Source organism: Schistocerca americana, chromosome 5 (genome assembly GCF_021461395.2).
Source record: "Schistocerca americana isolate TAMUIC-IGC-003095 chromosome 5, iqSchAmer2.1, whole genome shotgun sequence".
Classification (NCBI taxonomy): domain Eukaryota; kingdom Metazoa; phylum Arthropoda; class Insecta; order Orthoptera; family Acrididae; genus Schistocerca; species Schistocerca americana.
In genome coordinates, this window is record NC_060123.1 from 529,529,512 (window position 1) to 529,555,175 (window position 25,664).

The window sequence follows — 25,664 nt, forward strand, 5'->3', positions numbered from 1 at the left end:
TCATATGAGCAACACTCGATACGTTTTGGTCAAATGTGTGAGTGGAGCGAAAACAAGTCTCCTTACAAATCCGCCATGGTTTTTGTATGAATTTTGATAGCGAGTGGTCAATTGGTTATTAACTTGGCCAGTTTGAGGTCTAGTTATGCAAACAAATATTTAATTGCTTGAAAGCAATCAGGGTAATTAGGAAAAACTAAGTGAGTTGAGGGAAAACTGAAATATTTCATGAACAACTGCTGCTAGCAATTGTAAATGAAGTGGCAAAAAGTTCATATGTTCAAGGCCTAGCTATTTTGCATGTATAAAGGTGCACTGATGTGATATTTAACTGTCAGAAAGGCTTTCTGTGAATAAAGTACTAAATTTAGGACATTTTGAGAATATAATATGCTAGAAGTGGCAGCTCGTGCAAAATTATACCAATGTGCTTCAATGTAGCGGCCTATAGTCTTTTGACTTACAATGGTGGTAATAATAACTAAATTGAATATATTAATTTTACTTATATAAACTGAACTGTCCCAATATATTTAAATTTTATGATTAATATTTTAACATTGCAAGGGGGAGGAGATGTTGGTAACTGGGGGAATCGATTCACAAGTTACCAGTCAGTGGCGTGGACCACTTGCCCACTGTGTAGTCCACCCTTTGTACTGTAAGCTTGAATACATGCCATTTCAAAGAAAAATACTGATTCTTTCGAATTTAGCAATCTGTGGCAAATGATTGCCTTCAGGTTAAATATTTGTTCAGAACATGGTCTTCCCTTCCTAAAACCCCCTTGACATTCATCTGAATTACTCTCCAGCATTGTTTCTACTCTGTTTAGTAAATCTTGGTAAATATGTTATAGGCAAATGCTTGAAAAAATTTCTACTGTTGTCGTTAACATCTTGTCTATTTCTTTCCCTATGTATTCGATGTATCAAGGTCACCTTCCACTCTCCTGGAGTTTTTCTGTTTTCATATTTTTCTCAAAGATTAAATTTAGCACTTTTTTAAAATTTTTGGTAGAGAAAATTTCAAAAATTTGTCTGTAATAGTGTTGTATTCACCACATTGTAGAGTTTTCATAGCTACTTCAATTTCTTTGATAGCTGGCAATAAATCGTCTTCTAGCTTTTTAATGAGTGTTTTAGCATTTGAGTTTATGGATTGGTTCTGGATAATTAAATAGCCGATCAAAACATTTTGCAAGTATTTTGAAATTTTCATTGATAGGTAAGTCTCGTCCCATGCCCCTCTGTTGTCCAATTTGCATTTAAGGTACACAGCGGGCACCTCGTGTTGGGGTCACTCATTTTTCCATACTTCATCAGTCATTTTTCTGCACTTATCTGCTGCTGAAAGTTTGTGGTCACATAAGAAACACTCAGTTTTGATTCATTAATGAGATAGTCAAAAGTGTCTGTGTTCATCCTCCTTTATTCGAAGAATTTCTCTGGTAATCTTTGTAGCTTATGATACAAATTATGAAATTCTCCATGAAGATTCCTCCCTTTGTAAATTTCATTCTCAGCTCTCCTTTATTGCCTTATTTTCCTAAGTGAAGCTAATTTTGTTGCCTTACTCTAAAGCTGCTATATTCTACAGTTTAAGAGCTCCTTTATTAGAAACATCTGGTCAGCTCTAGGAGCCATCTCATCGTGGGAGTTTGTCACTCATGTGGACAATGGAGAATGTAGCTCTATCCTGTTGCTTGTAGCAGGAATGTCACACATCCAGATGTCGCACGATGTCAGTCTCTTCTGTCACTCACATAGGAAGCAGCCTAAGAGATGCACCCCAGCATCACCTGTTTCAGTCAAAAGAATGGCAGTATAGATTAAATTTAATGAATCCTACATTGAGAAGCCAAACATGGTGAAAATGTGTAAGCTAACGATATTGCTCACATTCAGTAAATCGATTACTATAATGTCTTAATTCTTACAACTTCTTTGCACTGAGTCTTGGCTGAAAATTCTCCTTTTACTGGAATCTTTTACCTGCTGACGGACAACAGTTCGTTGTTGTAACCTACATGGATGGAGCTATTAATTGCTGCTGTGCCTATAACTGACCAGTGTCTATGCCACCTTTATCAGCCAGAAATTTTGTATTCTTATGATGAATGCAAATGGGAAGGATAAGATTTTGCAGACACTTTGTGCCAGGGGCATATTGAGTTAAAATTGAGCTATGTTAATGGGTTCAGGTGAGGGGAAACCAATGCACTCACTGTCTCTTGCTTAAAGGAACATCAGTTAGAAAATTTGAAAAAGGACATTATTCCAGCAGACTGTTTTAAAATATTGTATTTGCACAACTTGTTTCAGACACTGTTCATTCTCCACTGAATTTAAAAAAAAAAAAAAAAAAAAAAAAAAAACTGTGATAAAAGAAGAGAGCAAGTTCTTGGTAGCCATATAACTACATTAGGTGTAGTAGTAAACATAATAATGACCTGTAGTAACAGTTGTGGACACATAATTGAAAGCATGATCATCAGCAGTCATGAAATATAAGCTGCATGACATGAAAGTGCTGTCAATAACAACAACATTACCAGGTTATTAAAATTTCACATGTAGTCATAAAGACAAAGGAAACAAACCTTGTCATATTTACTACAAACCACACTATATACTCTTGTTCATGTAACTATTACATGTGCATGACACTGTAGGAAAATTTTAACTATCAGGCAGAGAATAAAAATACAATGCTCTTACTGTACTATTGACATGATTTAAGAGTATATCTCTGTCTTATACCAAAGTTGTGTGAGAGATGGATACAATCAAATATATTATAAACATGTTGTGCGTGTAGATCACAATTGGGGTGGTGTGTGTGTGTGTGTGTGTGTGTGTGTGTGTGTGTGTGTGTGTGTGTGTGTGTGTGTGTGTGTGGGGGGGGGGGGGGGGGAGGGGGGAGGGGGGGGGGTCAGTTTAAAATACTATGCAGTCATCCCATGTGGTGTCATAGTGTAAGGATATAAGACACAATCCAACATGAATAGGAGTAGATTCAACGTTTCTAAAAATCTTCTGTTTTTCTGTTCTGTTTGCTCATTAAGAATATTGTCAGGGCATTTATGTAAATGACTCTACATCTTGATCTCTTCCATTATATTCATTACTCTGCCCTTATTGATTTTGTGTGAAACATCAAGTGTGCTATCAGTGTACTGTGAAGTGTGATTTTCAGCATGTAGGTGAGTGCTACAAGCAGATGCATTAGTCTCACTAGGCCTGGTGTGTTCCTTATATTGTAACTTAAAGTTCTGCCCCGTCTGTCCTACGTAGAAATTTTTACAGTTACTGCAGTTAAATTTGTATATCCCTGATTGTGCAAAGGGTGGGGAACTGTTATGCTGAATATTTTTCACCATATAATTATCAGTCCTAAAGCTTATCTGTGTACCAAGTGAGAGTAATCCATCTGTTTTTAGCACACACACCGTGGGACATTAATAGCAGACTTCAGGTTTTACACACAGTCAGTAAGGGTGAGTAATGAATATACTGGAAGAGCTCCAAATATACAGTCATTTACGTAAACACCCTGACAATATTCTTAACAAGCAAATAGAACTAAAGAACTGAAGATTTTTATAAAACTTTGATTATATTCATTGAACCCAATCCTATTAGTGCTGGATTGTGTCTTGTATTCTTACACAGTGATGCCACATGCCGTTATGGCGTAGTATTTTAAATTGTGCCGCACACCAACAACATATTTAGAGCTAATGTATATAACCTCTGTTACATATTTGTCTATTTTATGCTATTTTTTTACATATCACATAATCTCTGTTCCCTGTGAGCATTTTAAGTGTTAAGAAGTTACCTTATGTTTTCATCCAGTCCACTGTATTTCTCTTTATCTTTTCAGTTTTATACCAGTATCATTTTGATTACACTGCACAAAATAAAGTCTCATTTTTGTGTTTGAATGTTTTTCCAATTGGTTGGTATCTTGTATTATGTATAAGTTTGTGCTAGTGCAAGGAATATCTTTTAATTGTTTGACAGTTTTTCAAATAGCAGTTACATCATAGGAGATGATTTGTGTCGTGCTATCAGCAATTTTGAATAATTACACACACGAACCCATGTACACATATTGTATAGTACAAAGATGTGTATCATGTACAGAATTGCATACATTTTGACCTCTTAATGCTATTCTTTTTATCTTCGATCTGCTGTTACTGTTTTACCTCAATTATTTTCTGTGCAGGCATTGGTTATCTGTGAATCTCAATAAGTTTGTTTTGCTGGCACTTGGTTTCTGAAGTTTGTTCTCCATATTGTGATGTGCTGTAGTTGTGAATGCTTTGTTTTACAATGAAGATTTTAGTGTACCTTCCCCACATTCTTCAATGTTATATACTAAGTAATATTTATGTCGCATACCAATATTGTACCAAAAATATCTGGTATAAATATTTATGTTCTGTCAGTGAAATATGTCTTAACTTACCACACCAGTGTTTATATGTGACATTGATTTTTGTATAGAAGTATCCATGTTTCTTATGTAACTTTTAGTATAAGACAGAGATGTACTCTTAAATCATATCAGTAGTGCAGTAAGATCTAGTATTTTTGTTCTCTGACTGACAGTTAAAATGTTCCCACACAGTCATGAACATGTGACAGTTATGTGAACAAGAGTATATAGTGTGATTTGTAGTAAATATGGCAAGGTATGTTTCCTTGGTGTTTTTGGCTAGATCCAACATTTTAATAAAAAGTAATGTTATTGTTCTTGAAAGACTTTCATGTCATGCACTTTATACCTTATAAGAAGACCATTGATGAGCTTGCTGTGCATGGATACTCGTGGCACGTGATTTTTAACAAACTGACAATGGCATGTTCACATTTGTTACTATGGGCGTCTGCTATGTTTTTTTAATGCTACATCTAATGTAGTTACATGACTGTCATGTTTTTGCTTTCTTCTTTTATCTAGGTATGTTGTCATGATTTTTTAAATGCAGTTGAGAATGGACAGTGTCTCAAACTAGTAGGGGAAATAAAATATTTTAAAGCACAACCTGATTTAATAATGTCCGTATTTTGAATTTATTGGGTCTGTGGGGGACACCTAGAAGAAAGTGATATGACAGTTATGTGGGCTTGCTTGCTGCAATAATCCCTCTGTCTCCAACAGTCTGTACGTGAATGCTTAAGCTGTAACACAAAACACGTTTCAAATGACTTTAGTTCAATACAACACAGAGGCCTATAAGCAAAAGGGTTATGTGACATGGGGAAGATGCTCTGTTATCCTTTGCTGATTACTAAACGAAACTTTAGGACTAGTATATTTCCTTCTTATGCTGCACAAAACCTGCCCTGATAGCTGGCTCTGTTCATTCTGACTAGTCCAAAGAGAAAAGAGAGAGCTGATACTGGGGAATGTTATGTATATGTGAGGTGGCCACCTTCTTTTGCAGCTATTTGTCTGTCGTCTGTACCATCTCGAAAGCCTGAGCTATGGGCAGTATTATCTCTATGGACAGAGCTCTGTACTTAATCTAAGGAGAGATTAGTTAACTTAAATGCTTCAGGTTCAATTTTCCCATCATAGGTCTTAATGAAGACAATGTCATGGACAAGTGAATTCCCATAAGGTGTGTGAACAATGGAAAATCCAGGATGGAATGTAACAACATTATGAAAAGGATAGTTGCTACTCACCATATAGTGGAGATGCTGAGTCGCAGGTAGGCACAAAAAAAAAGAGACTGTCACACAATAAGCTTTCAGCCAGCAAGGCCTGTGTCAAAAATAGACAGCAGACACACACACACACACACACACACACACACACACACACACACACACACAGGTGAATGCAACTCACATACACATGACCACAGCCAGACTATGAACAACCGTGCATGATGGGAGGGGCAGCTAAGTGGGGGTAAGGAAAGGCAGGGCAGGGAGGGGGAGGGATAGCAGGGTAAGGGTAAGGGATGGTAAACACTTCTTTGCCACCAACCGTACCAGTTAGACTCTACCAAACGTCAATGTTGAGCCCTGCCTGACTCAGTTCACTCCTCCATCCCTATGTGATCCACCCCCACCGCCCTTAAATCACCCCCTTTTAACTTTCCAGGATTTATTAACCTTGAACCCTGCCTCACCATTGTGCCCTAAATCCCTCATCATACAAACTAACCTTACATCTGCAGAATGAAATGCAGTCCACCACCTAAAAACTGATACTGGCCTTATAATCCTACCTGTTGACAAAGGCTCCACCACTGTTGCCTTGAGTTGCAATGATTACTTGCCAAAAGGTGTCTGCCAGCTGTCAGTTTCATCCACTTATAAACACTGCAACAGTGACCCCATTCCAGAAATCCAGCAGGATCCTTAGGCCCATCCCAGAACCTCTCCCAGGAGTCCATCTTTCTCCTCACCCCAAGCACTCCCTGCACTCTTACCTTCTACATGCTTCCCAAAGTCCCTGTTCTGCGTTCATAGGCAGCACACTGCACCTGGTACACACGGTGCTTGGGGACCACAGCACAGCTACGACACCTGAGGATGGGCATATAACAGTCTGAAATTCGTCGTGTGAAAATAAAGTAATTTACAACCGAAGCGGTATTCTCAACCTCTGCTATAATGCTTAGTTGCGGATGTTCTGCCAGCAGGATTGTTTCTACACAATATCCTCGTCCATCCTTAAGCAGCTCCTGCTCCCAACCCCTTGCCTCATGGCTCATATCCCTGTAATATACCTAGATGCAAGACTTGTCCCATATATCCTCCCATCTGTTTTGACTTCTCCCCTTTTCCACTCTTCCCTATCCACCATTTAAGCTCCTGTTTACATCTAGCTTCCCTACCCTCTCTCCACCTCGTCCCTACATGCTCCTGCAGCAGCACTTAACCGTCTTGAGGTCTGGATGTGGTCATTTGTGGGTGTGTGTGTGTGTGTGTGTGTGTGTGTGTGTGTGTGTGTGTGTGTCCTTTTCATAATATTGTTACATAAGGTGTTTGACACATTTTGGTTATGAATTTACATTCATGCTGAAGTTGCAAAGTTTGAAACCCACCAGTGATATGATTGCTCTTGTCCATTGCAAAGTTGTTGAAATATTGGCTAGAACAGGATGATATGCATATGACTGTAGAAATTGTTGCTGAATGAATGGTATATATCATCAGTCAACAAATCTGCTGTCCCAATAAAAGAACTAGTTTTTGCCTGAGGTAAGACTTTTAAGAATTAGACCACAACAAGAAGAAAGACTTTTGGAGTTGTAGATCTGATACTTAGAATGGGTGTAAATGCTGTTGAAACAACTGTATGTGAGACCGAGTGTTCCTCCGGTTTATCGTAGAATGTAAACCCGTGGGGGCAAGAACTAAAAGATGAACAGATGGGGTTGGGAGTTGACATGGATTACTGTTGCTGCAGATGATGCTGATACTCAGATTGCTGTTGATAATATTTGTAGAGTTGTTTAGCTGCTGTTCCTTATGCTTTGCCTGCTGAACTGTTCTTGCTGTGGACGCACAAGTTGCTGTTGATGATTTTGTTGTTACTGTTCTAAGATTTTTGCTGTGATGCATCCAGAGCCCACATTGAGTTCAAATTACTTCATCACCAGTTACCCATGGTGTTATTTATTTTGTAGTCACAACATACAAAACAACATATAATTTTATTGTTATTATCATTAATATTATTTAGATTATGGTAAAACAACAGAGAAATGTGACACGGGTAAAATGGGAAAATAAGTCATAAAAATGCAGTACATTCATGCAGGCTTAATCCAGAATCAGTGTATAAGTGCAGTTCATAATACAGGTATTTTCTGTACTAGTAATAGCAGTTGAGAGAGGCTCATTGTAGACTAGTGGACATGGAATAAGAATCTGTGCTCCAAATTGCTGTGGGTTCTGGGGAGAACATAGCAAACAAGTCAGTCACTAATGGAATGTAGAAGGTAAAAAAGGGTCACCAACAAGCAGAAAGTGCCAAGCAGTGGAATGACAACTGGGATAAATATTTCTAACTTGGTAGAGGAATATGAAAACAGAAAAAATTACCGGGTTAGCAAATTTTCTGCACAAGATTGGCAAAAATATAAAATTTAATTGCAGGTTACGAATTGAGAGATATGCTGTCATTTTATATATACTGCTTAATGCTTATGTTAATCACTTGGGCACATGTCATATTTTCGAAAAAATAAATTCTGAAATGATTTTACTAAGTTTTAGAGATTGTTGCTCTTCAGACTTCTATGAAGGAACTGAGAGGAAATTTACAAAGACAACATATACACACACTTACTTATCATACCCATGTATACTAGTATGCATCACCCCCCCTTTCCTCACCCTAGTCCCGAGATGTTAAAGCCCAGAAGAGAAGAAAGATAGATTAGAGGGGTCAGAAAAGAACAGTGCGTTGGAGAATTAGGACAGAAGAAGTCAGTCATAATGTATAATAGGATTTGTTTGAGGGCAGATACTCGTCTCTGAAATTCATGGAGACTAATCTCAGTAGGGAGGATCCAAGTGCCCTGGGTGGTGTAGCAAGCACTCAGGTCCATTATGTCATGCTGTAGAGTGTGTTTGGCAACTGGCCACAGGGTATCCCATTCATGTGCTCAACCAGTTCAGTGCATGTCATACCTATCTCAAACTCTGTGCAGTGGACACAGGTCAGTTTAAAACAATGTCAAAGGCAGAGCAGCTTTCAGAACTAAGTATTTTCAACAATTTCTTTATTATCCTGTAGGTACTGTAGTCTTAAGTAAGGAACAATAAAAATTGACTGTAGCTTTTTATTTGCTACAGATGATTCAGAAGGTCCATCAATGTTAAAACCAATATCAAGCTTTGATTTCTCATCTGATGAGAACTTTGGAAGTGCAGGAACAGAGTTGTTTGATGGAGATGCGTTTGTGCTGTTCTGGGATATTCGTACATCTAAATTACTTGGTGGTTACTGGGAGTCACATACAGATGATATAACTCAGGTAAAATGAACATTAATAATTGCATATGCTAGCAATAGTTTTAATCTGTTGCAGTTTTACTTTGTACCTTAAATGTTGAGCTGACTGAGATATGTACCTCTAAACGCTCAGTCTTTCTTTTGAAGTGACTTAGAAATGAAATTACACAATTAACTTATTAATGAAAGAATTTTTGCTTCACCATTGGTATCATTACTTTGTACTAAAATAACAGGAACTCCACAAAATTGGTTTTTGACATACACTCCTGGAAATTGAAATAAGAACACCGTGAATTCATTGTCCCAGGAAGGGGAAACTTTATTGACACATTCCTGGGGTCAGATACATCACATGATCACACTGACAGAACCACAGGCACATAGACACAGGCAACAGAGCATGCACAATGTCGGCACTAGTACAGTGTATATCCACCTTTCGCAGCAATGCAGGCTGCTATTCTCCCATGGAGACGATCGTAGAGATGCTGGATGTAGTCCTGTGGAACGGCTTGCCATGCCATTTCCACCTGGCGCCTCAGTTGGACCAGCATTCGTGCTGGACGTGCAGACCGCGTGAGACGACGCTTCATCCAGTCCCAAACATGCTCAATGGGGGACAGATCCGGAGATCTTGCTGGCCAGGGTAGTTGACCTACACCTTCTAGAGCACGTTGGGTGGCACGGGATACATGCGGACGTGCATTGTCCTGTTGGAACAGCAAGTTCCCTTGCCGGTCTAGGAATGGAAGAACGATGGGTTCGATGACGGTTTGGATGTACCGTGCACTATTCAGTGTCCTCTCGACGATCACCAGTGGTGTACGGCCAGTGTAGGAGATCGCTCCCCACACCATGATGCCGGGTGTTGGCCCTGTGTGCCTCGGTCGTATGCAGTCCTGATTGTGGCGCTCACCTGCATGGCGCCAAACACGCATACGACCATCATTGGCACCAAGGCAGAAGCGCCTCTCATCGCTGAAGACGACACGTCTCCATTCGTCCCTCCATTCACGCCTGTCGCGACACCACTGGAGGAGGGCTGCACGATGTTGGGGCGTGAGCGGAAGACGGCGTAACGGTGTGCGGGACCGTAGCCCAGCTTCATGGAGACGGTTGCGAATGGTCCTCGCCGATACCCCAGGAGCAACAGTGTCCCTAATTTGCTGGGAAGTGGCGGTGCGGTCCCCTACGGCACTGCGTAGGATCCTACGGTCTTGGCGTGCATCCGTGCGTCGCTGCGGTCCGGTCCCAGGTCGACAGGTACGTGCACCTTCCGCCGACCACTGGCGACAACATCGATGTACTGTGGAGACCTCACGCCCCACGTGTTGAGCAATTCGGCGGTACGTCCACCCGGCCTCCCGTATGCCCACTATACGCCCTCGCTCAAAGTCCGTCAACTGCACATACGGTTCACGTCCACGCTGTCGCGGCATGCTACCAGTGTTAAAGACTGCGATGGAGCTCCGTATGCCACGGCAAACTGGCTGACACTGACGGCGGCGGTGCACAAATGCTGCGCAGCTAGCGCCATTCGACGGCCAACACCGCGGTTCCTGGTGTGTCCGCTGTGCCGTGCGTGTGATCATTGCTTGTACAGCCCTCTCGCAGTGTCCGGAGCAAGTATGGTGGGTCTGACGCACCGGTGTCAATGTGTTCTTTTTTCCATTTCCAGGAGTGTACAATATACATAGATCTGTGAAACAGATTCTAATTAGATGCAGTTTCTGTTACACTTTCATTCACTTAATTGCTGAAGTAAATGAGGAGCAATAGTAAATAGAATGGGACCATAAGATTAAGGGGAGAGGCAAATGAGGGATATTTTTTTGATCCACTTAATCAAAACTCACACACATTAATCAGCAAAGGCAACAGGGACTTGACATTCGTCATTGCAGCTCAAACAGTGTACTGAAATGAGGGAATATTTATGTTGCACAGCTCTTAATCGCCTTGTTTTTGCCCAGGGCTGTAGGAAAAGTGTAATCAGCTTGTATTTGTCTTGTTAGCATGTAGCATTTGTAACATATACCTAGTCCTTATGTCTTATTGTTGTAATGTAATTGTAAATTGTCAAAGCTGCATTGGTAAAGTACCGGAACTTCAAGCGCTGATAGAAAGCACCGAAGCTGAAATCGTTGTAGGTATAGAAAGCTGGCTGAAGCCAGAAATAAATTCTGCCGAAATTTTTACAAAGGCACAGACGGTGTTTAGAAAGGATAGATTGCATGCAACCGGTGGTGGCGTGTTTCTCGCTGTTAGTAGCAGTTTATCCTGTAGTGAAGTAGAAGTGGATAGTTCCTGTGAATTATTATGGGTGGAGGTTACACTCAACAACCGAGCTAGGTTAATAGTTGGCTCCTTTTACCGACCTCCCGACTCAGCAGCATTAGTGGCAGAACAACTGAGAGAAAATTTGGAATGCATTTCACATAAATTTTCTCAGCATGTTATAGTCTTAGGTGGAGATTTCAATTTACCAGATATAGACTGGGACACTCAGATGTTTAGGACGGGTGGTAGGGACAGAGCATCGAGTGACATTATACTGAGTGCACTATCCGAAAACTACCTCGAGCAATTAAACAGGAAGGGATTCGTGGAGATAACATCTTGGACCTACTGATAACAAACAGACCCGAACTTTTTGACTCTGTAAGTGCAGAACAGGGAATCAGTGATCATAAGGCGAGGAAGGTTTATCTGTTTAGCAAGAGTAATAGAAGGCAGATTTCAGACTACCTAACAGATCAAAACGAAAATTTCTGTTCCAACACTGACAATGTTGAGTGTTTATGGAAAAAGTTCAAGGCAATCGTAAAATGCGTTTTAGACAGGTACGTGCCGAGTAAAACTGTGAGGGATGGGAAAGAACCCACCGTGGTTCAACAACAAAGTTAGGAAACTACTGCGAAAGCAAAGAGAGCTTCACTCCAAGTTTAAACGCAGCCAAAACCTCTCAGACAAACAGAAGCTAAACGATGTCAAAGTTAGCGTAAGGAGGGCTATGCGTGAAGCGTTCAGCAAGTTCGAAAGTAAAATTCTATGTACCGACTTGACAGAAAATCCTAGGAAGTTCTGGTCTTATGTTAAATCAGTAAGTGGCTCGAAACAGCATATCCAGACACTCCAGGATGATGATGGCATTGAAACAGAGGATGACACGTGTAAAGCTGAAATACTAAACACCTTTTTCCAAAGCTGTTTCACAGAGGAAGACCGCACTGCAGTTCCTTCTCTAAATCCTCGCACAAACGAAAAAATGGCTGACATTGAAATAAGTGTCAAAGGAATAGAAAAGCAACTGGAATCACTCAACAGAGGAATGTCCACTGGACCTGACGGGATACTAATTCGATTCTACACAGAGTACGCGAAAGAACTTGCCTGCCTTCTAAGAGCCGTGTACCGCAAGTCTCTTGAGGAACGGAAGGTTCCAAATGATTGGAAAAGAGCGCAGGTAGTCCCAGTCTTCAAGAAGGGTCGTCGAGCAGATGCGCAAAACTGTAGACCTATATCTCTGACGTCGATCTGTTGTAGAATTTTAGAACATGTTTTTTGCTCGCGTATCATGTCGTTTTTGGAAACCCAGAATCTACTCTGTAGGAATCAACATGGATTCCGGAAACAGCGATTGTGTGAGACCCAACTCGCTTTATTTGTTCATGAGACCCAGGAAATATTAGATACAGGCTCCCAGGTAGATGCTATTTTCCTTGACTTCCGGAAGGCGTTCGATACAGTTTCGCACTGTCGCCTGATAAACAAAGTAAGAGCCTACGGCATATCAGACCAGCTGTGTGGCTGGATTGAAGAGTTTTTAGCAAACAGAACACAGCATGTTGTTATCAATGGAGAGACGTCTACAGACGTTAAAGTAACCTCTGGTGTGCCACAGGGGAGTGTTATGGGACCATTGCTTTTCACAATATATATAAATGATCTAGTAGATAGTGTCGGAAGTTACATGCGCCTTTTCGCGGATGATGCTGTAGAATGTTTGATAGCATTTAAGATTATGATAATAGAAAGTTCTGGGCAGAATAAAAATAATGGAAGCAGTAAATGTAACCTCTCACCTTATAGTTGAGACAATGAGTCATCAATAGGTAGTTAAACAAGACAGAAAGAAGGACTCCATCTGAAATCTAAGCAGTGTTTTCTGATTTGTTTATGTGCCTATTGACCATTGAACAATTTGGCTGTACAGAGCGTTGTTACTTTTACTCCTTCCATTATCTAGGATTGTGTTTGTCATTAATCCATTTTTTGCTCATGGTCAGCAAGTTGTGGCATATAAAACATATTTCCCTGTAGATGATTGCTGTATTTGTGGACTCTATACTATTCCTGACATGTAGAAACCAAGTAAAATGTTCTCAGGTTTCGAGCTGCATCAAGTGATTTATGTTCCATGAGCTTAAGACCAAGTGCTCACTGCCATTGTCAAGTGATTGACTGCTGGTATGCCCTTACATGCTGTAGCTGCCAGCTGTGATGCTACTGGTGCTCACAGCATTGCCATGTATACCACTCATTGACTCCACATTCTCTGCACCTGCTCCAACCTCACAATTGTTGGATCCCACATCACACAGAGCTGCAGACCATCATTTCCATTAAGGATATTATTGATGATTTTTATTTTGATGGCTTCTTAAATTACACAATCCCAGAGAGCATTTGTGTGAGTAGCAGCAGAGGTTTCATAAAATCTGATCTGGTGACCATTCTCCAGACTGTGCTGAACTAAAGTGAACTTTTTGGGATAGTAGAGATGACAAACTCTCTCATGCTACTTCCTCCATTGTTCTACAGTGCACACTGATTATCCGGTGTCAAGGAACGGCAATGAATAGTCTTCCAACTTCTCTAGTAAATTAGATGTTATGTTAATGCTGTTGAGATGCTCCAAGAATGCGTCAAGTTTTTCACATTTGTGGGGTCAAATGATGAATGTGTATATTGCAAGAAACAACTAGGCTTTAAGGGGCTGTGTCTAAGGCAATATCCTGGAAATTCTCCATGAAGAGGTTTGCAACAACTGGACCTAACGAGCTTCCCATCACAGTGTTGTCAGTCTGATCCTAAAATCAGCTGTTGTACAGAAAATAAGATGATTTCATCATGTGCTTAAATAGCTCAGCCATGTCAGTTTTAAAAAGCTAGAACACTAGGTCTTTTATCAGCACATTTGTAAACAGTGCTACTACATCAAAACTGACTATAATATCATCCTCACTGATAACACCCTCAACAGAGACAGTGGTCTGCAACACAGCACAGCATGGAACCCGGCCATCGCATGGTTGGAGTGGAGTTAACATATGCCCATATTTGATGATATGATATGCACCAGTGACATCATAGCTAGCAGCTAGAGTAAGAGTTTATAAGGATGTGTCAGCAGTCCATCAACATTCATTCACTTGAGAATGACCAGGCAGTGATTGGCCAAAAGCTTGTAGCATTGTAACCACTAGAAGAGCCTAAAAAGCCAAGAACAATTAAAAAAACTTCCTGGCAGATTAAAATTGTGTGCCAGACTGAAACTCGAACTCAGGACCTTTGCCTTTAGCAGGCAAGTGCTCTACCGACTGAGCTACCCAAGCAGGACTCATGCCCTGTCCTCACATCTTTACTTCCGCCAGTACCTCATCTCCCACCTTACAAATGAGGAGACAAGGAAATCTCAGAAGTAAAGCTGTGAGGGCAGGCCGTGAGTCGTGCTTGGGTAGCTCAATCGGTAGAGCACTTGCCTGCTAAAGGCAAAGGTCCCGAGTTCTAGTCTCAGTCCAGCACACAGTTTTAATCTTCCAGGAAGTTTCATATCAGTGCACACTCCACTGCAGAATGAAAATTTCATCCTGGTTCCAAGAACATTTAGTCAGTGTTAGCGCCACCAGACTTGGCATTCTTACAATATAGATTCTACTTTGGAAATTGTGACTGAGGTGATTGCTGTTGAGTGGCAATGAAAACTGTGTCTACCTCTGCACTCCATAAGACAACATAAAGTGTTTACATAGAAATTTGCAAAATACTTTTCTGTTCATGTTCAGTTCAAGCAAATGTAAGTAGCTTTGGAGCTCTAATTATTTGTAAACTTTTATCCTTATTTTGTTGCTTTTCATCCAGATCATGTTATATTATATTATGTTGTATTGTAGAAAAAATGTCTTACAAGGAGTAATGCAAAATTATCTATTTGTATTAATACTATACCCCCATGAACCAAGAACCTTGCCAAAGTGGGATAGTTTGCATGCCCCAACGATACAGATAGCTGTACCGTAGGTGCAGATACAATGGAGGAGAATCTGTGGAGAAGCAAGACTAACCTATGGGCCTTAAAGAGGGGCAGCAACCTTTTCAATAATTGCAGGGCCAACAATGTGGATGATTGATTGATCTTACCTTGCAAAATTGTGCAACAAGGCTTTTCTGTGCTGATATCGCCAACATTTGTAAGGAGAAACTACAGCTATGATTTTTTTCTCCCAAGGGCAAGCAGCTCTACTGTGTCTTAATGTTAATAGTATTCTCGTGGGTAAAATATGGTGTAGGTAAAATAATCCTCCATTCGAATCTCTGGACACAGACTACTCAGTAGGATGTCATTACCAGGAAAGACCGACCTGGTATTCTATGGGTAAGAGTGTGGAATGAGAGATCTTTTAATCGGGTTAGATGTGTTAGAGAATTTAAGAAGAGAAATGAATAGATTGAAGTTAGATATAGTTGGAATTAGTGAACTTAGTGGCAGGAAGAACAGGACTTCTGGTCAGGTGGAGTACAGGATTCTCTATACAAAATCGTATAGCACACATGCAGGAGTAGGCCTAATAATGAGTACAAAAATAGGAATGTGGATAAGCTGCTATGAATAGCACACTGAATGCATTATTATAACGAACACCTACCATAGTAGTGCAGTTTTATATGCCAACTAGCTTCACATATGATGAAGGCATTGAAGGAAATTATTAAGATATAAAGGAGATGAAAATTTAATTGTTATGGCTGACTGAAATTCAGTAATAGGTGAAGGATGAGAATTAAAAATAGTAGGAGAACTTGGACTGGGGAAAAGGAATCAATGAGGAAGCCATGTAGTTGAATTTTGCACAGAGCATCATCACAAACACTTGGTTAAAAAAAATAAATGTTGTGGGAAAGATCAGGGGACATTAGAAGGTTTCGAATTTATTATGTGGTGGTAAGACAGAATTTGAAACCAGGTTTTAAACTTTAATACACTTTCAGGGGAAGATGTGAACTGTGGCCATAATCTTTTGCCTGTGAATTGCAGATTAGATGGGACTTGTATAATTTGAAGGAACCAGATGTTGTTGAGAATTTCAGAGGGAGCACAAGGCAATGTTGGGCTGAAATCGGATAGGAACATAAGAGAAGATGAATGGATAGCTCTGTAGGCAATGCAGAATGGGATCACATAAGTAAAAAGACAAAGCCTAGTGGAACTTTCTGGATAACTCTGGAGATGTTGGATTTAATTGATGAAAGAAAGAAAAAGAAAAAGACTGACAGGAAGTGCAGAATGATATAGTAGAGGAGCTAGACGAGAAGTGCAGGAATGTAGAAGCACGCCTAACTAGAGGAAATTAAGGAGACCATTGGAAGCAACTGTATGAATATCCAGAGCTCAGATACCAAACAATTACTAATCAGATAAAGCTGAAATGTCTGTATAAGAGGGAAAAAAAAACTAAGTAAATTATTATAGAAAGAGAAGCGGAAGTAGATGAATAGGAGATGGGAGATATGATACTGTGAGAAGAATTTGACAGTGCAATGTAAGATCCAAGTGGAAACAAGACTTGTGGATATTCCCTCAGAATTATTATTGAGATCCTTGGGAGAGCCAATCATGTCAGAATTATTCCATATGGTGTGCAAGTTGTATGGGACAGGCAAAATACCCTCAGACGTCAGGAAGAATGTAATAATTACAATTTGTGAGAAGGCAGGTGCTGTGAATACTACTGAACCATCAGTCAAATAAGTCATTTTTGCAAAATACCGACATGAATTATTTACAGAAGAATGGAAATACTGGTAGAGGCCAGCCTTGGGGGAGATCACTTTGGGTTTCGGACAAATGTAGTAACACGAGGCAATATTGTACAGACAAATTATCTTATAAGATAGATTAAAGAAAGGCAAACCTATGTTTATAGCATTTGCAGATTTAGACAAAGCTTTTGACCCTGTAAAGTGGACTACACTCTTTGAAGTATTGAAGGTATGAAGGAGCGAAAAGTTATTTACAATTTGTACAGAAACCAGACTGCAGTTGAGGAGAGAGTGAGACAGGGTTGTAGCCCACCACTCCCCCCCCCCCCCCCCCCTCCTCCCCCCAATGTTATTCACTCTGTATATTGATTAAGTTGTGAAGGAAACCCTGGAGAAATTTGGAGTAGGGATTAAAGTTCAGGGAGAAGCAATAAAAACTTTGTGGTTTGCCAATAACATTGTGATTCTGTCAGAGATGGCTAAGGACTTGGAAGGGCAGTTGAACAGAATGGGCAGTGTGTAGAAAGAAAGATTATAAGATGAACATCAATAAAAATAAGAAAGGTTAATGGAATTTAATTTGACTAAATTAAAACAGGCGATGCTGAGGGAATTAGATGTGAAAATGAGATGCTAAAAGTTGTGATGAGTTTTGCTGTGTGGGCAACAGAATAATTGATGATGGCTGAGGAAGGGAAGATACAAAATACAGACTGATGACAGCCAGAAAAACGTTTCTGTAAACATGGCATTTGTGAACATTTAAGATACATTTAAATGTTAGAAAGTCTTTGCTGAATGTGTTTCTGAATAAATGTCATGAAGTATTTTCTGAAGGTATTTCTGAATACGTTCAGAAAAGAATTCCAAACATTTAAATTTACATTAGATGTACTCAAGTTTCTTGTTTTCAGAAATGCATGGATGTGTTATGGAATGTAGCCTTGTATGGAAGTGAAAAGCAGATGGTACGCAGTTCAGACATATACTAGTACTAATTTCTATTTGTTTCATTCCATGTTTAGGGATCACTTCGTTTGTGATTCTCTTAAATTAGTCACTATCTTGTAGTCATATTCGGTCACTTAAATACTAACATGATATGATAGTTTAAGAGCTTATGAAAAGATTACAGAATAGTTGAAGATTTGAAGGGAATTCAGTGTAGAAAAACTAATGTGGAAGTAACACCGAAAACAACTCAGGAACCGACAGTCGTCACTCTGCCAGTTAACACAGAATGTTAACGTCCCTTGGGAATATACCACCTTATATCCTTAACATTATGTTTCCCTTTTTCTTCTCCTGTTGTAGGATCCAGTGAAAATAACGGTTTTTGGGTGGATTACCAGTTGTACTCGGTAAGGTCCCACATACTTTTGGAAAAATTTATGCATTTCTTTCTTCAGGGCAGAGCTCTGTAGATGCTCTTTTACGAGAACTAGGTCATCGACCTTATATTGAGGTTCGATAGCCGTCTCGTTATGTTTATTTACTCGTTGTGCCCTCTTAACTAAGTTCTTAGCAACTGTCGTTTGATTCAATTGGTAATCAGTAGTAGGTTGTTCTGGCCAAGTAAAGCATTTAATAGGAGGTTCACCTACAAAAGGTTTACCTATTACTTCCAAAGGAGTTAGTCCAGTTGATAAATGTGGCATTTCATTTAAAATAAACTCGAAGTCTCTAATTTTCGTTGCCCATGGCGTATGTTCTCTATGGCAGTGTGTACGGCGTAACTTCCCAATTTCTTTCATAACCCTTTAACATGGGTTAGAGGATCGATTGTAGTTGGAGATAAATATTTGACGAATATTTTCCAAAGCTAGAAATTCTTTAAGCTCCTTGCTAGTGAACTGGGGTCCATTGTCTGAAAGGAACTGCTTCGGTTTTCTTATCTTGAGGAAGTATTGTTGTAGACAGTGTATTACTGTTAATGTGCTTGCTTTCTTAATAGGGTACAACTAAACATACTTTGCCCAACATTCTATGAGGACTACAATGTAAGCCACTCTTCCCTTTCCTTTTGGGATTGGTCCAAAGAAATCTGCAGCTGTTAGATCGCGCAACGCTTTAGGAAGAATTGTGCACATTTTATATTTAATGTGAGTGTTATCCTCTTTTATCTTCTGACAGATTTCACAAGTTTTAATGTCCAATGTTGTTCTATGTCCTAGCTTTTTAAAGTAGTAGAACTTATTCATATGTGCAATACATTTCTTTATACCGAAATGCCCATACCCCTTATGAATGTACCATAATAGCTCATCTTCTACTAAATTCAGTATACATAAACGACAATGTTGCGTTGTCTTACTGTCTCTCCAGAATAAATTATGTCCTATAATCTTCCACCTTCCACCTTCCATCTTGATTAGGCGGTAACGACTTCCTAACACACATAGCAAATATATCTGTAAAATAGGGATCATGTTGGATGTTACGTGTTATTTTCTGAGCCATTTCTTGCGCCTTGTTAAGTGGCTATTCTAATGTTAAAAAGTTAATCACAAAAATTATGCCAGGCCCTTCTGTACGCTTTAGTTCTTTCATGCCTACTGATAGCTGAGACAAAGTGTCGGGTACAGTATTCTCGTAACCTTTTATATACTGGACTTTAATTTCATATCCTTGAAGAAACATCATCAACCACATCAATGTACTATGTAGTAATCGACTATTCATTAAAAATGACAGAGCTTGGCGACCTTATAAACATATATTTCGGACCCCCAGATCAGTGTTTGGAATTTTTGTATACCCCTTACCATGACCAATAATTCTTTTTCTGCTACTGTATAATTCAATTCTTGTTTATTGAGACTCCGGCTAGCCAAATCTATTGACCTATGCTCTATACTTTCTAAACCCCATTTGCCTTGGAAAAGTTCTGCAGCTATACCATAGTGATGCATCGGTTGAAATCTTAAATGGTTTACCCATCACCGGATGGTGCAATATTGGTGATTCTGATAGTGCCTGCTTTACACTTTCAAATGCATTATGTGCTTCTTGGTCCCAACTCCATGGTATTCCTGTTCGTAATGAACGCAAAAGTCGAGGGTCGTTCAATTCTTGACTTTGTATATAGCATCTGTATACCCTGCTATTCCAAGAAATCCCTTCAATTGTCTAGATGGTGGACACTCCTTAATAGCCTTTATATGTTTGGAATCAGGCTTAATTCCTTGTACACCTACGATATGTCCTGTCACGGCCGCCACATTTTAACGCTTTCTTGGACGACAAGAGACAGTGCGGTGTTGGGTTGCAGAACTCGCACATCTCTTCCATTTGACTTACACATTGTGCGTGCAGCCGATCCTCTTCTTTGGGTTATGAGCTACGTTGCTCTCACCGTTTAATTCATCTCCAAAGACTGTATCAGGTTAAGGGGAATATTATTAACCAGATCTATATTCTTGAAATAAATTATGCGCTCGTAGGCTCTTGTCAGTTCAACAACAATATGTTTTCGACTCTTGTCCCAAAGTAACAATTATTCTGTACAAACTCCAGCAAGCCAACTGGTTTCAAGTTAAATGTCAGAATCTACTAAACATTCATACGGTTACATATGTTCTGCCTCATGCAGAGCCAAGACATAAAGTAAAAGTCTCTATATAACACATGCTTCATCTGTCTATGTGACAATCCTCATGATACCACACACCATGGAACATTATCCAAATACTCTTTGACTTTTTGATATAACTTCTAGGGCGCTGCTTGTAGCCACTTGTAGGGGCCACTCATCTGACACAGATCCTGGCTCCTCATGACAGCTGTCCTTCCTGCACACACAGACTTGTGTGGCGCAGTGAAAAGGCTCTCTCACCCTTGTCATTAAAATATTGGGTGTTCGAGATGGTGGGGAGCCAAGTGTTTCTAGAATTTACCCCGAAATTCTCGAAGCACTGCAGAGAGTTCCCTTGAGACTTATTCACTTAGTATCTCTTCTCCTTTGAAAATACGTAGTTCTAATAAGACAAATGATCTGAATTTAATCAAACTACATTGTTCTTTCATGTCTTCCTCTGCTCCTATCACCAATGTTAGTTCTAAACACAGAACCAAACTGTGTAAGTATCAAGTTGATTATCTGACATTAGGCTTTACCAGCATTCGTTTGAACAATGATGGAAGAATCACAGTGTAGTCTTTATTTGGAGATTTTAACTAACAATAGCTAGAAGTGTATAAAAATAGAGAGACACCTGCAGACAAAACATACAAATCATGTAGGTAAACCCATCAAGTTTTTTAAGCATAATGAGGAACAATTCTCCTCCCATGAACAATGGAACTTGCCGTTGGTGGGGAAGCTTGTGTGGCTCAGCGATACAGATAGCGTACTGTAGGTGCAACCACAAAGGAGGGGTATCTATTGAGAGGCCAGACAAATGTGTGGTTCCTGAAGAGAGGCAGCAGCCTTTTCAGTAGTGGCAGGGGCAACAGTCTGGATGATTGACTGATCTGGCCTTGTAACATCAACCAAAACAGCCTTACTGTTCTGGTACTGTGAATGGCTGAAAGCAAGGGAAAACTACAGCTGTAATTTTTCCCAAGGGCATGCAGCTTTACTGTATGGTTAAATGATGATGGTGTCATCTTGAGTAAGATATTATGGAGGTAAAATAGTCCCCTATTCAGATCTCCAGGTGGGGACTACTCAGGAGGACATCGTTATCGGGAAAACAAAACTGGCGTTCTACAGATCGGGGCTTGAAATGGCAGTTCCGTTTATCAGGCAGGTAGGTTAGAAAATTTAAAATAGAAAGGATAGGTTGAAGTTAGATATAATGAGAATTATTGAAGTTTGGTGGCAGCAGGAACAAGACTTTTGGTCAGGTGAATACAGGGTTATAAATACAGAATCAAATAATGGTAATACAGGAGTGGGTTTAATAATGAGTAAAAACTAAGAACGCAGATAAGCTACTACGAACAGCATCTCTCTCTCTATTCGTTTAGTTGGTTCCGACTCTTCGTGACCCCATGAACCAAATCACGCCCCTTTTTCCTGTCTTGCACTTTCTCCCGTAGACCTTCCAGGTTGGAACACATTGCTTCTGTGATGCCATCGATCTATCTCATCCTCTGACGTCCTCTTCTTCTAGTTCCTTCAATCTTCCCCAGCATTAATGTTTTTTCCAGCGAGGCATGCCTTCGCATTGTGTGTCCAAAGTAGGTCAGCTTTTTTTTTAACATTAGACCTTCCAGGGAGAAATCTGGTTTAATTTGCTCCAATATTGATCTGTTGGTCCTCTTTGCAATCCATGTAACTCTAAGAAGTTTCCTCCAACACCACAATTCGAAGGAGTCAATTCTTTGCCGTTCAGCCTTTCTAATGGTCCAGGTCTCACATCCATACATCACAACTGGAAAGACCATAGCCCTTACAATACGGATCTTTGTTGCTAGTGTTATATCTCTGGACCTTATAACCTTGTCAAGGTTTGATATCGCCTGTCTACCGAGCAACAGGCGTCTCCGGATTTCATGGCTGCAGTCGCCGTCAGCAGAGATCTGGGAACCGAGATAACTGAATGTGGTCACTACCTCCATGGTTTCTCCTGCTACATCCCACGAATTGGTAGGTGTAGTTGCCATAATTTTCGTTTTCTTCACATTCGGCATAAGACCGGCCTTTTCATTTTCGTCTTTCACCTTCAGTAAGAGTGTTCTCAATTCTTCTTCACTTTCTGCCAACAGGGTCGTATCATCCGTGTACCTGAGGTTGTTTACATTTATTCCAGCTATTTAAATTCCTGTTTCTCCTTCATCTAGCCTCGCATTCCTCATAACATGTTCTGCATACAGATTGAATAAGTATGGTGACAGTATGCAGCCTTGCCGGACCCCTTTCTGAATCTTTATCCATTTCGTTGTTCCATACATAGTTCTCACTGTGGCTTCTTGGTCAAGGTATAAACTCCGTATCAGATGAATGAGGTGATCTGGTACACCCATGTTTTTCAGTACGTTCCATAATTTGTTGTGATCGACGCAGACAAAGGCTTTGGCGTAGTCAATAAAGCAGAGGTACACATCTTTCTGGAATTCTCTCGCTTTTTCCATAATCCACCGAATGTTAGCAATTTGATCTCTAGTTCCTCTTCCTTTCCTAAATCCAGCTTGTTCTTCTGGTAGCTCTCGATCTAGATATTGGCGAAGTCTATTTTGTAAGATTTTCAACATAACTTTGCTAGCATGTGAAATAAGTGCGATTGTTCAGTAATCTCAGCATTCTTTAGAACTTTTCTTCTTTGGAATAGGGGTGAATACTGATCTTTTCCAGTCTTCTGGCCACTGCTGCGTGATCCATATTTTTTGACGTATTGAGTGCAGCACTTTCACTGCATCCTTTCCAGTGACTTTAAACAATTCTGCTGGTATTTCATCATGTCCACTAGTTTTGTTATCAGCCATATTTTCAAGGGCCCACTGGCTTTCGCTCTCCAAAATATCTGGCCCTAGTTCTAAATTAACATTAACATCAGCAGTAGGAGCCCTGTCATGATGCAGTTCTTCCTTGTATAGGTCTTCTACATATTCTGCCCATCTTTCCTTAACATCCTCTGCTTCACTCAGATCTTTCCTGTTTTTATCTTTTATCATTCCAATTTTTGCCTGGAATTTTCCTTTAATTTCTCTAATTTTCTTATAAAGATCTCTTGTCTTCCCCATTCCATTACTATCTTCAACTTCCTTGCACTGTTCATTAAAGAATATATTTTTATCTCTTCTAGCTAATTTCTGAAAATCTTTATTTAATTCAAACATAGTTGATCTATCTCCCTTGATTTTTGCTTTCTTTCGTTCTTCTGCAACTTGCAGTGCCTCAACTGATAGCCATCTAGCCTTCTTACTGTTCCTTTTCTTGGGAATGTGTTTCTCTGTGGCCTCCTTCACAGTATTAGCTACTTCTGTCCACATCTCTTGCGAGCTTTTGTCCTCCAGCTGTAATACATTAAATCTGTTTTGTACCTCTACAGCATAGTCGGAGGGTATAGAGTTAAGGTCGTATCTGCAAGTTGGGATACTTTTTGCTACATTCTGAAGTTTCAGCTGAAATTTTGCAATCAGGAGCTCATGATCTGATCCGCAGTCAGCCCCAGGTCTTGTTGTAGCTGTCTGAACCGCGCTCTTCCACCTCTGATTACAAAGTGTGTAATCAATTTGGTTCCGGTGTTGGCCATCTGGTGAAGTCCAGGTATATAGGCGTCGTTTTGGTAGTTGAAACAGTGTATTAGTAATTATCAATGAATTTTCTTGGCAGAATTCTAGGAGTCTCTGTCCAGCTTCATTTGTTGTACCAAGACCATATTTCCCTGTTATACCTTCTACAGCTTCGTTTCCCACTTTTGCATTCCTATCTCCAACTATGAAGACGATATCCTTTTTTGGTGTTGACAGTAGTAATTCTTGTAAATCTCCATAGAACTGGTCAATAATTTCCTTTTCAGCATCGGTTGTTGGTGCATAAACTTGAATTACTGTGATGTTGAGGGGCTGACCTTGAAGTCTGATGGACATCATTCTATCATTTTTATATTTGCATCCCATTACAGCTTTTCTCACTTTATCACTAACTATGAAGGCTACTCCATTACTTCTGTTGTTATCGTGCGCAGAATAATACACCATATGGCCATCCGAAGCAAATTCTCCCATGCCAGTCCACCTCATTTCACTTATTCCCAATATGTCGATGTTAATTTTCTCCATTTCTCTTTTCACTATGTCTAGTTTTCCTTGATTCATGGATCTTACATTCCATGTTCCTATGCAGTGCTTCTCTTTGCACCATCTTACTCCTCATGAAGCTCCTCTCAACCTGGTTCCCCCCCGGAGATCTGATCGGGGAACTTGAAACTCCGGAACATTTTGAGCTGAGCGAAGCCATGGGGTTTTCTTGGGATAGTTCAGTGGTGGTTTCCCGTTGCCTTCCACTGTCCTCCAACTCCTGTCTGCTCACCGACTCAGTTTCCCACTGGGGTTGGTTACCCAACCTTCCGCTGAGTTGCTCGGCTTAACAGGGGCACCACGTGTAGGTAGGAAGTTGGAGAATTGAGGTGACAGAGGCTGTGAGAAACTCTCTTGCTGAGTTCTTGTAATTGCGTATCACCCCCATTTTATGCCAGAGCCTCATGATGTCTGCAGAGACACCCCCCCTAAGGTCATTTCCTGGGCCCACGAACAGCATAGTGAACACATTATTGTAGCCATGCTAGACACAAAGCCCACACCTACCACAGTAGTACAAGTTTATATGCCAACTAGCTCCACAGATGATGAGGAGATTGAAGAAATGTATGATGTGATAAAAGAAACTAATGATACAATAAAAGAAATTATTCGCATAGTTCAGGGAGATGAAAATTTAATAGTCATGGAGGACTAGAATTCGATTGTAGGAAAAGGAAGAGAAGGAAAAGTAGTAGGTGAATATGGACTGGGGGTAAGGAAGGAAAGAGGAAGCTGCTTGGTAAAATTTTGCACAGAGCATAACTTAATCATAGCTAACACTTGGTTTAAGCATCGTGAAAGAAGGTTGTATATGTGGAAGAGGCCTGGAGACACTGGGAGGTTTTAGTTAGATTGTATAATGGTAAGACAGA

The 25,664-nt window shown here is 40.1% G+C and overlaps 1 protein-coding gene across 2 annotated transcripts in view; it reads left to right on the top strand.

Annotated features, from left to right (window-relative positions):
• LOC124616061 (WD repeat-containing protein 89) overlaps window positions 1-25,664 on the top strand; it is a 263,783-nt gene that overhangs the window by 72,593 nt on the left and 165,526 nt on the right. For both annotated transcript variants that reach the window (XM_047144296.1, XM_047144295.1), the window contains exon 6: window positions 8,838-9,019. In XM_047144296.1, coding sequence (XP_047000252.1) covers window positions 8,838-9,019 — 182 coding nt within the window. The remainder of the gene's footprint in view (window positions 1-8,837; window positions 9,020-25,664) is intronic.